The sequence below is a fragment of the Geotrypetes seraphini genome, chromosome 2 (genome assembly GCF_902459505.1).
Source record: "Geotrypetes seraphini chromosome 2, aGeoSer1.1, whole genome shotgun sequence".
Classification (NCBI taxonomy): domain Eukaryota; kingdom Metazoa; phylum Chordata; class Amphibia; order Gymnophiona; family Dermophiidae; genus Geotrypetes; species Geotrypetes seraphini.
The window spans coordinates 248,559,633-248,571,963 of record NC_047085.1 but is presented as its reverse complement, the minus strand read 5'-3'; the positions used below and the strand labels follow the sequence as shown (position 1 = coordinate 248,571,963).

The window sequence follows — 12,331 nt, the reverse complement described above, 5'->3', positions numbered from 1 at the left end:
GACTACTCAGGTCCAATTTACTGTAACCCTCCTGGAATTTTCTGTGAACTCCCCTACCTCCAGGCTTGTCCTTAAATTACTGAATTGTCAAACGTTTTATCCAATGAGACCTACTGTGAATGTTTGCTTGTAACATGTTCTGAGCTCCCGGGAGGATGGGATAGAAATTGAATTAGATAAATAAATATTACATCTTAACCATCCCATAAACTTTGCTTTATTTCTTTTGATTATTTACGTGATCTGCCTCTCTGCTTTATTTCTTCAGATTGAAAACGAGATCAGCCCTGAGAAATTTATGCACTGGACCAACCCGAGTATGATGGTCAACACCCAAGTGAAAGTATCCCTACCTAAATTTGAGCTAAAAGGGTGCCATGATCTGAAACCCATCTTAACAAGCCTTGGAATGCCAGACGCCTTTAGTGAGGAAGCAGCCGATTTCTCAGGCATGTCAGAGAGCAAAGGCATCGCTCTGTCACAGGCTTTCCAAAAAGTAGTTTTGGAAGTACAAGAAGAGGGCGCCCAGGAAGCTGACCAGGCAAAATCACGGATCCTGATGCACAAAGACGAGTTTAATGTGAATCAACCTTTTATATATGCAATCAGAAATAACAGAAACCGTAATATAGTCCTGATGGGCAGATTCTGTTCTCCTTAAATACTCATCCTCTTGTACAAAGTTCACATTTACAAAGTTATACAATACAGATTAGGTTACTTGTATGTGCTCTATTCATTAGGCATAACACTGACTCTAAACTTTATTAACCCCCCTTTTACAAAACCATAGCACGGATTTTAGCGCTGCCGTGGTGGTAACAGCTCTGACGCTCATAGGAATTCTATAAGCGTTGGAGCTGTTACTGCCACGACTAGTGCTAAAAACGCTAGCGTGGTTTCGTAAAAAGTGGGAAAGGGGGTAAATGTAGTTCTATTTTGCCCTGCCTATGAAATTAGAGATCAAGCAGTATGCGTTAGCAAATAATGATGATTTCTAATAGTAAATAAAAACAGTGTTTTGGTGAAATATTGTATTTTATTTTTATATGCACATTTATAAGAAGCACAGTACTTGAAAACAAAATTAATATCAACTCAGACCCCCAATTTTTTTTAAATCCTGTTTAGTACAATTTGGGATGGCTGCTGCTGTGCAAATAATTTTCCTCCCCCAAACTACTGCTGCCCTCGCCACTTTGGTACAGTGTGACATTCTAGAATTTAATTTTTTAAAATATGCAGTGTGCCCCTCAACTCTGCTGCACCCTCCCCCTCCCCCCCACTCTTCCCCACCACGCCCAGCCCCAAGTACCTCTTCAAATCTTTACCGGTATCAAGAAGTATCTCCTACCTGCTGCTCACGCCGGCCTCAGCTCCCCCTCTGACGTCACTTCCTGGTCCCATGCATTGCAGGCTACTGTTCCCCCGATTTCAGAGTAGTGCCAACGCCATTAATCAACTGAAGTGCTCTACGCCAGTGGTTCTCAACCCAGTCCTCGAAGGCACACGTGGTCAGTCAGGTTTCAGGATATCCACAATGCATGTGAATGAGAGACATTTACATACCAAGGGAGGCAGTGCAGGCAAATTTATCTCTGGCTTGTTGTGCCCTGAGGAATATCCCCCCCCCCCTTTTTCAAAACTACAAAAGTGGTTTTTAGTGCCGGCAAGTGCTGAATGCTCTGCGCTATGAGTGTCGGGAGCAGCGCAGAGCATTCAGCGCGCCAGCCGGCGTTACAAAATGCTTTCATGGTTATGTAAAAGGGGTGGGGGTGGGGGGTATATTAGCTAAAGAGAAAGCTTAGTTACCTCTTTAAAGTTAGTTGGGTATATACTCGGCACTATTTAACCAGACAGGAGAAGTTCCTACTCGGTTACATAGTACTAAGCGCGTCAGGAACAAATATTTGGTGGCATTTAACCAGAAAATGCGAATGAATATATCAGCACAATGACCATCGAGGCATTCTCTGGTTAGTGTCAGGTTGGGCCAGAGGCAGAGCTAGAAGGGAGGCAGAAGTTATCTGGCCAATACTGATATTGTTGGTGCCCAAATAGCTGACCTAACCAGGTCTGGTTAGTTATTTAGTACTGGAACAGATTATCAGCGGCACCTGAATAATTTCTGATGGCTGTGAAAGTCCCAGTTGTTCAGTGCCACTATTCAGATTAGGGCTGACACTGAACATCCAGGCCCGATTCATCTTGCGGTGATCAGTGCTTTACAAAAATTCTGACTATTGTGACATGAATATTGACCGGTGAATCTAACAAGCTTCAGGCAAATGATTATTGTAGTTAGGTTTAAGGGCGATATTCTACACGAGGAAGAATAGCAATGCACATTCTTATATCAACACAAGTATTACAGAATTGTATTAATAATTGTGTTGAAAAAGCTGTATATATTAATATCTGATTTGCTTGTGGCTGAGACTTCAGAAATACAGGGTCCTAATTATATGCTCAAATAATCAAGGATCTGTAATTATTCTCACTCTCTCATACACACATATGAACTGTTTTTTGTTTTTTGTTTTTGGGGGGGGGGGGGTACAAGTCCTTTAAGATCTGTATACATTTTAGGTACTGTTATGTGGTCTGCTGGTCACCACTAGTCAAAAAGAGACATGACTGAACTGTAAGGTCAGATCTTACTGTTTGACAAGTGTGTGCGCTTCAGTTTTGTGAATAAATCTTTCATTTCATGATTGCATCAAACAGAATTGCTGTTATTTGTGCTCACTAACTTAAACACAGGAATTCATTGCTCTGTCTTCAGTAGCACTGGATAAGTGCCTCTGGCTGGGAACAGTGGCATAGCGAGAGTCAGAGGCACCCAGGGGTGGTGGTGCCCCTCTCCTGCCCTTGTCTCTGCCCCCCCTTCCCCGATCCTCTCTGCCGCATGTGCGCCCCTCCTTCCCCCCCCTTCCCTCGAGTGGTTCACTAACAACTCCAATGTGCTCCCTGCAACCCCGGTGGCTCTCTCTGACACCACCCAGAAGTGACGTCAGCGGGAGAGCTGATGCGGTGGCGAGGAACACATTGAAGCTGTTTCTCACGGCGGTTAACGGGGTACGGGGGAATGGGGGGGAGGGGCACACGTGTGGCGAGGGGAGGAGTGGGAAGAGGCAGAAAGGAGGAAGGGTACTGTCTCTCCCACCAACATGGCACCCGGGACAGACCGCCCCCCCCCTCCCCGTACTATGCCACTAGCTGGGGATATTTGTGATTTTAAGTGACACTGTGAGAGTAATTCTATAAATCTGTCCTTATAAATAGGTGCCTGGCAGGAGCCTGTCCTATAAAGGAATGTAAGTGGCATATATGTGTGTACCTGCTTAGGCATCAGCACTTATGCCAGCAGTTGAACTGGCTAAAGTGTGTGCACTTATTTGACAGATGTACACATTTTACCGTAGAGTATTCTACAAATTACATAACTGTGTGCTCTGCGCAGCCACCCCCATATTTGTGCCCATCTTGCAAATATTTATTTATTTCTTGGGCCTTATTAACTACCTCTATGAAGAGAGTCACCCAAGGCAGTGTACAGTAAGTACAATTCAACATGAAATTTACAGTTTTGTGAAAGGCATACCAGTAGTAAAAAGACCAAATATAATCAAATAAAATGAATGAGGTAGACTCAAAATCAGCAAACTGAAACTTAATAGGACTACTATGAAACAGTTTCAAATATATACTTATTAACAGCACTACAATTCAAATAAGAGAGATAAAATACACACTGAAAAGTATTAACAAGTTTATATCATGCCTAGGTACATGTTCAGCATTTCTGTATGTACTTGCCAGTATACTAACAGTCAAGTTTCAAGTTTATTAGGATTTGATATACCGCTTATCAAGGTTATCTAAGCGGTTTTTACAATCAGGTACTCAAGCATTTTCCCTCTCTGTCCCGGTGGGCTCATAATCTATCTAACGTACCTGGGGCTATGGAGGACTGAGTGACTTGCCCAGGGTCACAAGGAGCAGCGCGGGGTTTGAACCCACAACCCCAGGGTGCTGAGGCTGTAGATCCAACCACTGCGCCACACACTCCTCCTCAACTTGCAACCTTGGAGTCGTCTTAGATTCCGACCTTTCATTTTCTATACACATCCAAGAAACTGCTAAGGCCTGTCGCTTTTATCTCTACATCAACTCCAAAATTCGCCCTTTCCTCTCTGACCACACTACCTGGATCCTTGTCCACACTCGCGTAACCTCATGCTAACATCACTGCAATCTACTTCTGACTGGTCTCCTGCAGTGCCGCCTTTCCCCCCTGCAATCTGTGCAAAACTCTGCTGCACGACTCATCACTACACTCATGTCACCCCTCTTCCTAAATCACTTCACTGGCTCCCTATCTGCCTTCGCATACAGTTCAAGCTCCTATGGCTGACCTACAAGTGTGTTCATTCTGCTGCCCCTCAATATCTCTCTTCGCTTCTCTCTCCTTCTACACCTCTCAGAGATCTCCATTCATCAGATAAGCTGCTCTTAGCTGTACCCTTCTCCTCTACTGCCAATTCCAGACTTTGTTCCATTCATCTAGCTGCCACCTTTGCCTGGAATAAACTACCTGAGTTTGTCCGCCATGCCCCTTACCTTACCTTGTTTAAAAGCACACTGAAAACCTTCCTTTTTGATATAGCCTTCAATCCATAACCTTACTTCCTACTGCCCACTAACCTAAGTAGCAGATTAGACATTCCTCTTAATTGTATCCATGGCATCTTGTCTGTCTGTCTTGTCTATTTAGATTGTAATCTCCTTTGAGCAGGGACTGTCTTCTTCGTGACTCTGCGTACGTCTGGTAACACTCTAGAAATAATTAATAATAGTAGTAGTAATTATACATTCATAACTGGCACATAAAGGTTAGTATCTACTTTTAGAACTTATTCCTATTTATCCTGAAAGGCTCCTGGTTTACATCTATTTTATAAAAATAAAAGGTCTCTATCCCATGACATTCAGTGCTATTTAACCGACTAGAAACAGCTCCTGAATGGTTAAATAGCATTTCTTTCTTTCTTTATTTTTAATACATATGTGGAGGGGCATAATCAAAACAAATGTCTAAGTTGAATTTGATTGTATGGCGCTAGACGCCCAAAGTCAGCAGTGGGAAAATGTTCATTCTTGAAAAATATGTCTAAAATATATATATTTTTTGAAAATTGTCTATCTGGATATCTAGGGGAGCCGGCAGGAGGGAGTGGGCATCCCTCCTGCCATGGACAGTGTGTGTGTGTGGGGGGGGGGGAGGGGGTCGGGGGGGGCAGCGGGAGGGAGTGGGCATCTCTCCTTCCAGCTGACTTGTGATGGGGCTCGAGGGTTCCCTGCCATGGCCGCTCAGCTGTTCGAGGCAGAGCGATTTCCTTGCCGCGATCAGTTTAGCAGCCATGTCTAATTGAAATGTAGGCCAAAATTTCAATGGCCTACATTTCAGGTGCCTATTGCAGCTCTAGGGAGATGCCTAGAGTTGCTTAAGCTTGCCTAAGACCACTTCTGGGCAAAATCATGCCCATGCCCAGATTTTGGTGAGCTTAAGCATTCTTACATGTCTCAACCATGACAAATGTCCACAGTGTAGGCGGCCTGCCTCGGATTTTGTTTGTTTAGAAAACGTTCAACTTGATTGGCTGGTTAGATAGCAGTCGAATGCCTATTTCCATCTTCAATTGGGACGCCATTTATAGAATATGGCCATTAGTATATACAAATACAAAATATTCTACTATGCTGCAATAACCAACTAGTTCTATGCAGATTGCTGAATTAAGAAATCCATGCAGACTCTGGAGATTTACAATAATGAAACTTCACGTTAAAAATCAGTATAACAGAAATTTTCTGAAAGAAATACCTTCAAAAGTTTCAAACATTAAAAAAAAAAAAGCAACAGCTGATGTTGGATCTAACTTGAGCTGGTAAAGCATTCCATATCTATGCTGCCAAAACCCTAAAACTCAAGGAAAAGATTGTTTTAGACAATACACATTTTGGACTTAGGTACTGAAATGTCTGAGAGATTTTTGATACCTCTGCTCTATTCATATTTGGAAAACCCATTAGATTTTCCATACAGAATATTAAAAACCATTGTATATAATGAATGCAGACCTCGGAAGCCAGTGTAACTTTATAAGACCTTTTCACCTTTTTGAACTGAGAATATCAACTGGGCAGTTTTGTTTTGAATTATCTGCAATTTTCTATATAGAATTTTTTTTAATAGAAGATGATTGCAGGTAACCTGTATGGTCTGTTCAGCCTTCCCAGCACGATAAACTCGTACCTCCAGTTATTCAGCTAGCAGTAGGCAGTACTTTAACTGCCCACTGTGGGTGTTAAACCCAGATATTTTCCTCACTAATATTGGGTATTGTTATTGATTCATCTTTTACATTTAAGGATCAGCTAAATTCTCTTGTTAAAAAGTGTTTCTTTAGCCTCCATATCCTGAGAAGAGTGAGAGCGCTTTTTCATCAGCAACAATTCTCTGTATTGTTCAGTCAAGTATCTTGTCAAGTTGGATTATTGCAACTCAGTGGGCTAGATTCACTAAGGCCACGGATCCGATCCATGGCCGGTGGCTGATTCACGAAGCGCCCTCATGCAAATGAGGGTGATTGTAATCACGCCCCCCACCGACTGCACGGATCACTCTCCAGCGATCCTGATGCATGCACAGACCATCTCCTGAACATAAAAGCAGGATTCACACTGCTTCCAGGTCTGCCCCTCTTGTACCCCATTGCTTGGAAAAGGCCATGATTTTTATGATCTATCTTGGTTTGTGCTTGAACAACACCCGAGCGATTTTAGGGGTGACAAGATGGCTCATATTAATCTTAGGGAACAGTTCTGGATTTTTCATCTACAGTGTGTTTATCCACATGGACTGAATGACAGCATTTAATGGAACACGATTGTTTAGCTATGTTGGTTCAATTTTTTCCTGCTTTGTGTCGATTGGTTCTCCAATGCGTGACATCACTTTTGACGGTTTTTAAGTGCGTTCGGCGCTCCAATCTGTTAGCTCCGCCCTCCTTCCAGCCGGCTCAGACTTGTGTTCCTAATTTTCTTACCTATGGGTTCCTGAGGAAGGGACGTTGTGTTCCAGAAACAAGGCTTGGTTGGACCTGGTATTCTGTGGTGTTCCATCTGTTCACCCTCTGCTTCTTCTGGATGATCTATGAAGATTCATTGAAGCTAAGTCTGTAGTTTTTTTTTACTTTTTGGGAGTTGGCTGGGGGGGTTCTCAGAGTGGTTTCTTTGACTGAATTCACCTGTGTTCACTAGTTTTTCATTGTGGTTTGTGTCACATTTTGATTTAAAGCACACATGAGGTACCCGATGATGGTGTGCAGGCGGGGGCATGGTGGCCTCTGCCTTGTGTGAAGCGCTGGAGAATTTCTCCTTGTATTATAGTATATTATTTTAAATTTGTGTTGTATTCACAGAGGTTTTTTGTCATTGAGTAACCACTTTCAGAACCTTTTGGACTATTTCTGCCTTTTTTGTTGGTCTCCTTTGAGATTAAGTCATGTCCTTAGCAGCAAAATGTCTAGAATATATAAGGATTATAGAATTTTAGTAGATACATGGAAAACATTAAGATATGTTAATGATTTAACACCTATTTCAATACTTAAATCAACATATCAGACCATATGGCTAAACTCCAAGATTAAAATTGGCGGATATAAGGTCATCTGGAAATATTGGATGAAGGCAGGTATACGTACTCTAGATGATGTTATTTCTAATGATAAGTTGCTTGATTTTTCACAATTGCAACATAAATATAGTCTTAATAATTCACAAAAATATAAATGGTTGCAATTGAAGCAAGCCATTCAGTCAGGGTTCCCAGAATGGAAAAATCTTAGTGATAAGTATAGTTTGCCTTTCTTATGTTTTCAGGTGGACTTCCTGGGACACCAGGCTGTTCAGTGGTACAAATTAATATCTGGATTTATGAATAAAAAACCAAAAACTGGTCTTCGGGACATTTAGAGCATTGAGATTAAGCATCAAATTTCTGCATCTCAATGGCCACGAATTTGGTTTTGGAGAATGAGATGTACAGTGTCTGCATCTATGAGACAAACTTGTTTTTTTCTGTTACATAGAGCATTCTGGACCCCGGTGCGTTTACAAAAATTAGATTGCTCTAAGTCTTATAGATGTTGGCACTGTCATCTTGAAGCTGGTACATTGGACCATTTATCGTTTTTTTGTCCTCTTATACATAATTTTTGGAAATCTATATGGAGTCAAATTAATAACTTACTTGAGGTAGCACTTTCATATGATACGATATTATTTGGTACATCAATGAGGAAAAAGAGTCAAATATCCTCTAAAAACAATAAACTGTTACTCATAATGACAGGAGTTGCCATTCAACAAATTACGAGAAACTGGAAAAATTATGATAGATTAAGTTATAGTTTTTGGTGGAATTCATTGTGCCATATTTTTAAAATGGAGAAAATATTAGCTATTCAACAGGGACGTTATAAAAAATTCATTGATGTTTGGGAGCTATTAACAAATTATTGTAAGGATTGATTATAATGAATAATTTATTTGTCCCCTTTTATTTTTTGAAGTATAGGGTGGGGTGAGGGTGGGATTAATTTTAAATTATCTGAAACTATTATAATATATTGGAGGGAGGGAGGAATTATATTATGATTTTAATATATGTATGATTAATAAGTAATATTAAAGTGTATATGGTTGTATTATAACTCACTTGTTGAAAGTTTAAAAATGAATAAAGAATTAAAAAAAAAACCCCAAAATGACCATTAAGATCTGTTTTACCAAAATGGTGTTGAGCAAAGAAGATAAAGTTGAGATTAAATTTTTGAGACAAAATAAGGATATAATGCAAAACATTTCCTATGGGAGTTTCCTAGTGAAGGTTGGATTAATGTATTTTCAAAGGGGACACTCGATGAAATTGCAAAGAAATATTTTTTCACTCAGAGAATAGTTAAGCTCTGGAATGCCAGAAGATGTGGTAAGAGCGGTTAATGTAGCTGGTTTTAAAAAAGGTTTGGACAAATTCCTGGAGGAAAAGTCCATAGTCTGTTATTAGGACATGGAGGAAGCCTCTGCTTGCCCTGGATCGGTAGCATTGAATGTTGCTACTCTTTGAGTTTTGCCCTGGTATTAGTGACCTGGATTGGCCACCGTGAGAATGTGCTTGATGGACTATTGGCCTGACCCAGTAAGGCTATTCTTATGTTATTAAAGGCCATGCTAAGGGGCCCTTTTATTAGACTGTGGTAAAAAGTTACCTCTGCTCACCCTTACATGGGAATTTTCTGCACGCTGAGGCCTATTTTACTGCAGCAGTAAAATGGCCCAAAAAAATCCAATTTTCCCATTGCATGTGAGCTCCTACCACCATCCATTGGCGTAGTAGGGGGGTGGGGCAGAGGGGCGGCCCACCCTGGGCGCTATCTTCACAGAGGGCACCTCTTCTCCTCTCCGCCCCCCGCATACCTCTTTAAATATTCGCCAGCACAAGCACAATATTCCTGTGGGCGGGGCCTAAGGCACATGGGCCCAACCCGGGTCGCGACAGTTCAGGTAGAGGAGTGATGGCATCGCAGTAGGGGAGATGAGGCATCTCTCCTGCCGCGATGGTTAGGTTGCCGGGCCGCTGAACTGATGGCGCCAGCGGCCATCAGCTCAGCGGCCCCTTTTTCGGCACTTAGACCTGGTTTTATTTCGTCTAAGTGAAAAAGGTCTAAGTGCCGACTAGGCAACCTTTAACTGTTTTGGTTATAGGTATTGTATGCCTAGGTGTAGGTCGGCCCATCTCCCGCACATTGCCCGCCCTTTCCCCTCCTCTAAACACACCTCTTTTCTCTCTGTGCATTTAGAGGCAGGGGAAAGGCCTAAGTTGGTTTTAGATACGTCTAAAAACCAGCTTTGGTTATGGGTACTTGGACGATCAGGCATTTTGATCGTCCAAGTAGCCACTTAGGACACTTTTTAGACGTTTTTTTTTTTTAATTATTACCCCCATATCGTTTTGGTAAATATCATGACTAATTTACTGTATTTATTACATTTCAGCTTTTAGATAATTGTCGGAAATATAATCTCTGGTAAACTTTATGATCGATTGTGATCTACTACATTGTTAGTAATTCTTAACTTGTAAACCGCACAGAACCGTGAGGGTGTTGTGCAATCTTTTTCTTCAAAGTCTTAACCATGTAAGCAGCTCCCTAAATTGTAAATCTCCTGGAAATGTCCATTTATCTTTTTGTAATCTTATAATTTCCTAAATTGTAATTTTCCTGGAAATGTCCAGTTAGCTTCTTTTGTAATCCGCCTAGAAGTGGGTGGGGGGGGGGGGGGTTAGGGGACAAGGGTGAGCGGAAGGGAGTTCGCCCTTTCGACACGGCGATCCCGAGTGAGAGACGCAGCTTCCCTCCCACCCACCCTTCACTACTGTCGCAGCCAGTCTGGCAGGTAAGCACAGCATATGGATAGAAGGCATACATCTTTACAGTGGTTAAGACATGGGGCACGTCGCCTTGCTTGGACGGCAGGGAGGCCAGGCCATGATCTTCACAGCTACGTACCGCTGACGAGGGGACACCTCCTTGAACGGGAAGGGTCCGGTGAGCCTGGGTTGCTTGTACGGCACCCCACATTGTGCGGGGATAGAGAAGCATATGCTGTGCGCCTGATCATCGGTTGGTTATATGTTGCCTGGTGATGTACCTTGCGTGTTATGCCATTGTCAGAAGTGCGGTTACAGTGTACGGGTCATCACCGTTCATGCTTGATTATTATGTTCAGTTGATAACAGTTTGATGTAATTGTGCTGTCATGGCTGCGGCCAAATAAATTCCACATGAGTCAATAAATGCCTGAGTGTCATCATTGCTCCACACTAGTCCATGAAGGGTAAGAGCAACAGTGCTGAGTGCACGATTTGTGTAATATAAGAATCTATGTAATGTAATGTTAGCTAGCCAGCCAATATTCAATGCTGGGGCGGCCTCTCGCGGTTTCATTATCAGGCCCTGTGTATTTACTCTCCCCCCTATATTCTTTTACCAGCAGTCAGCAAATTTTTAAGAGTTGATCCTTGCCAGCTAAATTAGACCATGTCTGGGCACTGGCACTGAATATCTGAGTAGGAGTGGGCATGAGTTTGCTGCTGGAACTTATGCAGGTCCAAGCTGATAGTTAGCCAGGACTCGCAAACAGGGGACTTTCTAGGCCCAATGCCTCCACTCTCCCATCAAGAGCATCTGCCCTTTCCCAATCACCCTCCCAAGAACTCCCCTAATAATACAAGAACTGGCCGTAGTAAAGATATATATTGTTCATGCAGATATTTGGGGGTGGGAAGGGGTCAGTGACTACTGGGGGAGTGTGTGGGCAGGGCAGGATTAATTCTTTGAGGGCCCCTAGGCACACAAGTACACTGGGCCCCCTAGCCCTTCCCCACCCATGCCACGCCCCCTTCAATTTGCCTTTTTCTTCTTTACTTCTTTATTTCCACTTGTATTTCTTTTTTTCTTTTATTATAAAATTCAAAACAAACAACAAATATTAACATACCAGTGTCAGTGTAGTTTTCGTTCTATGCAAGCCCCAAACATTTCTGAACAAATCCCCCTTCCTTCCCTTCCCACCTGCTTGTCCAGGACTTTAAGTCTGAACCCTTTCCATGCATATATAAAAGTGTTCAAATGCATTGTAAATCAGTAATACTATCCGAAACATAAGTCTATATTAATAAACAAGTTTGCAACTCCTCTCAACTGCCTCACTCTGTCATCTAACTGTAACCCATAAGCATGCATAAACAACCAAATCTGTAACTCCTTTAGTACGTTCCACTCCATGTATGCTAATTTGCAATAAAACAACAAGGCAAGCGGTTAAAACCCCTGGAGATCTTGAGCTGCTTTACTACAGAGAAGGGAGGTGCACTGGAGCGAACATGAGGTAGAAACAGGAAAAAGGGCAAAAATTTGCACCGATCCAAGCCATACACACCTATGATGTGGATTGCAAAACTCCTAGCCCATTAAGGGAGAGAGAGCTGAGCCACAAAGTTTGCGATCCCCGCTCAGGAAAACTTGGCGCCAGCAAGGACAAGCAGGAGCGCTCCAATGCAGAGTAAACATCGGTGTTGTGAGCGCTGCACTAACATTCACTTGCCCAATAATCAGTTTCAATAAGTTGGCCTTTTTTAAAAAAAATTATTTATTAATTTTAAAACCCAACACAAAGTGCAATAGGATATACATCCAGT

General features: G+C 42.2%; 1 protein-coding gene and 1 long non-coding RNA gene across 3 annotated transcripts in view; one reads left to right on the top strand and one right to left on the bottom strand.

Annotated features, from left to right (window-relative positions):
- The window catches only part of LOC117356045, a 98,777-nt gene extending 96,421 nt beyond the window's left edge, over positions 1 to 2,356 (bottom strand). The window contains exon 1 of the long non-coding RNA XR_004538520.1: positions 1,355 to 2,356. This is a non-coding gene — a long non-coding RNA (uncharacterized LOC117356045). The remainder of the gene's footprint in view (positions 1 to 1,354) is intronic.
- Positions 1 to 2,724, top strand: part of SERPINB5 (serpin family B member 5) — a 70,129-nt gene extending 67,405 nt beyond the window's left edge. The window contains exon 6 of one of the 2 annotated variants that reach the window (XM_033935300.1): positions 269 to 2,724. In XM_033935300.1, the coding sequence (XP_033791191.1) occupies positions 269 to 661 (393 nt within the window). In that variant the 3' untranslated portion in view covers positions 662 to 2,724. The remainder of the gene's footprint in view (positions 1 to 268) is intronic. The other variant, XM_033935299.1, reaches the window with a different exon arrangement.
- Positions 2,725 to 12,331: the final 9,607 nt, after the last annotated feature.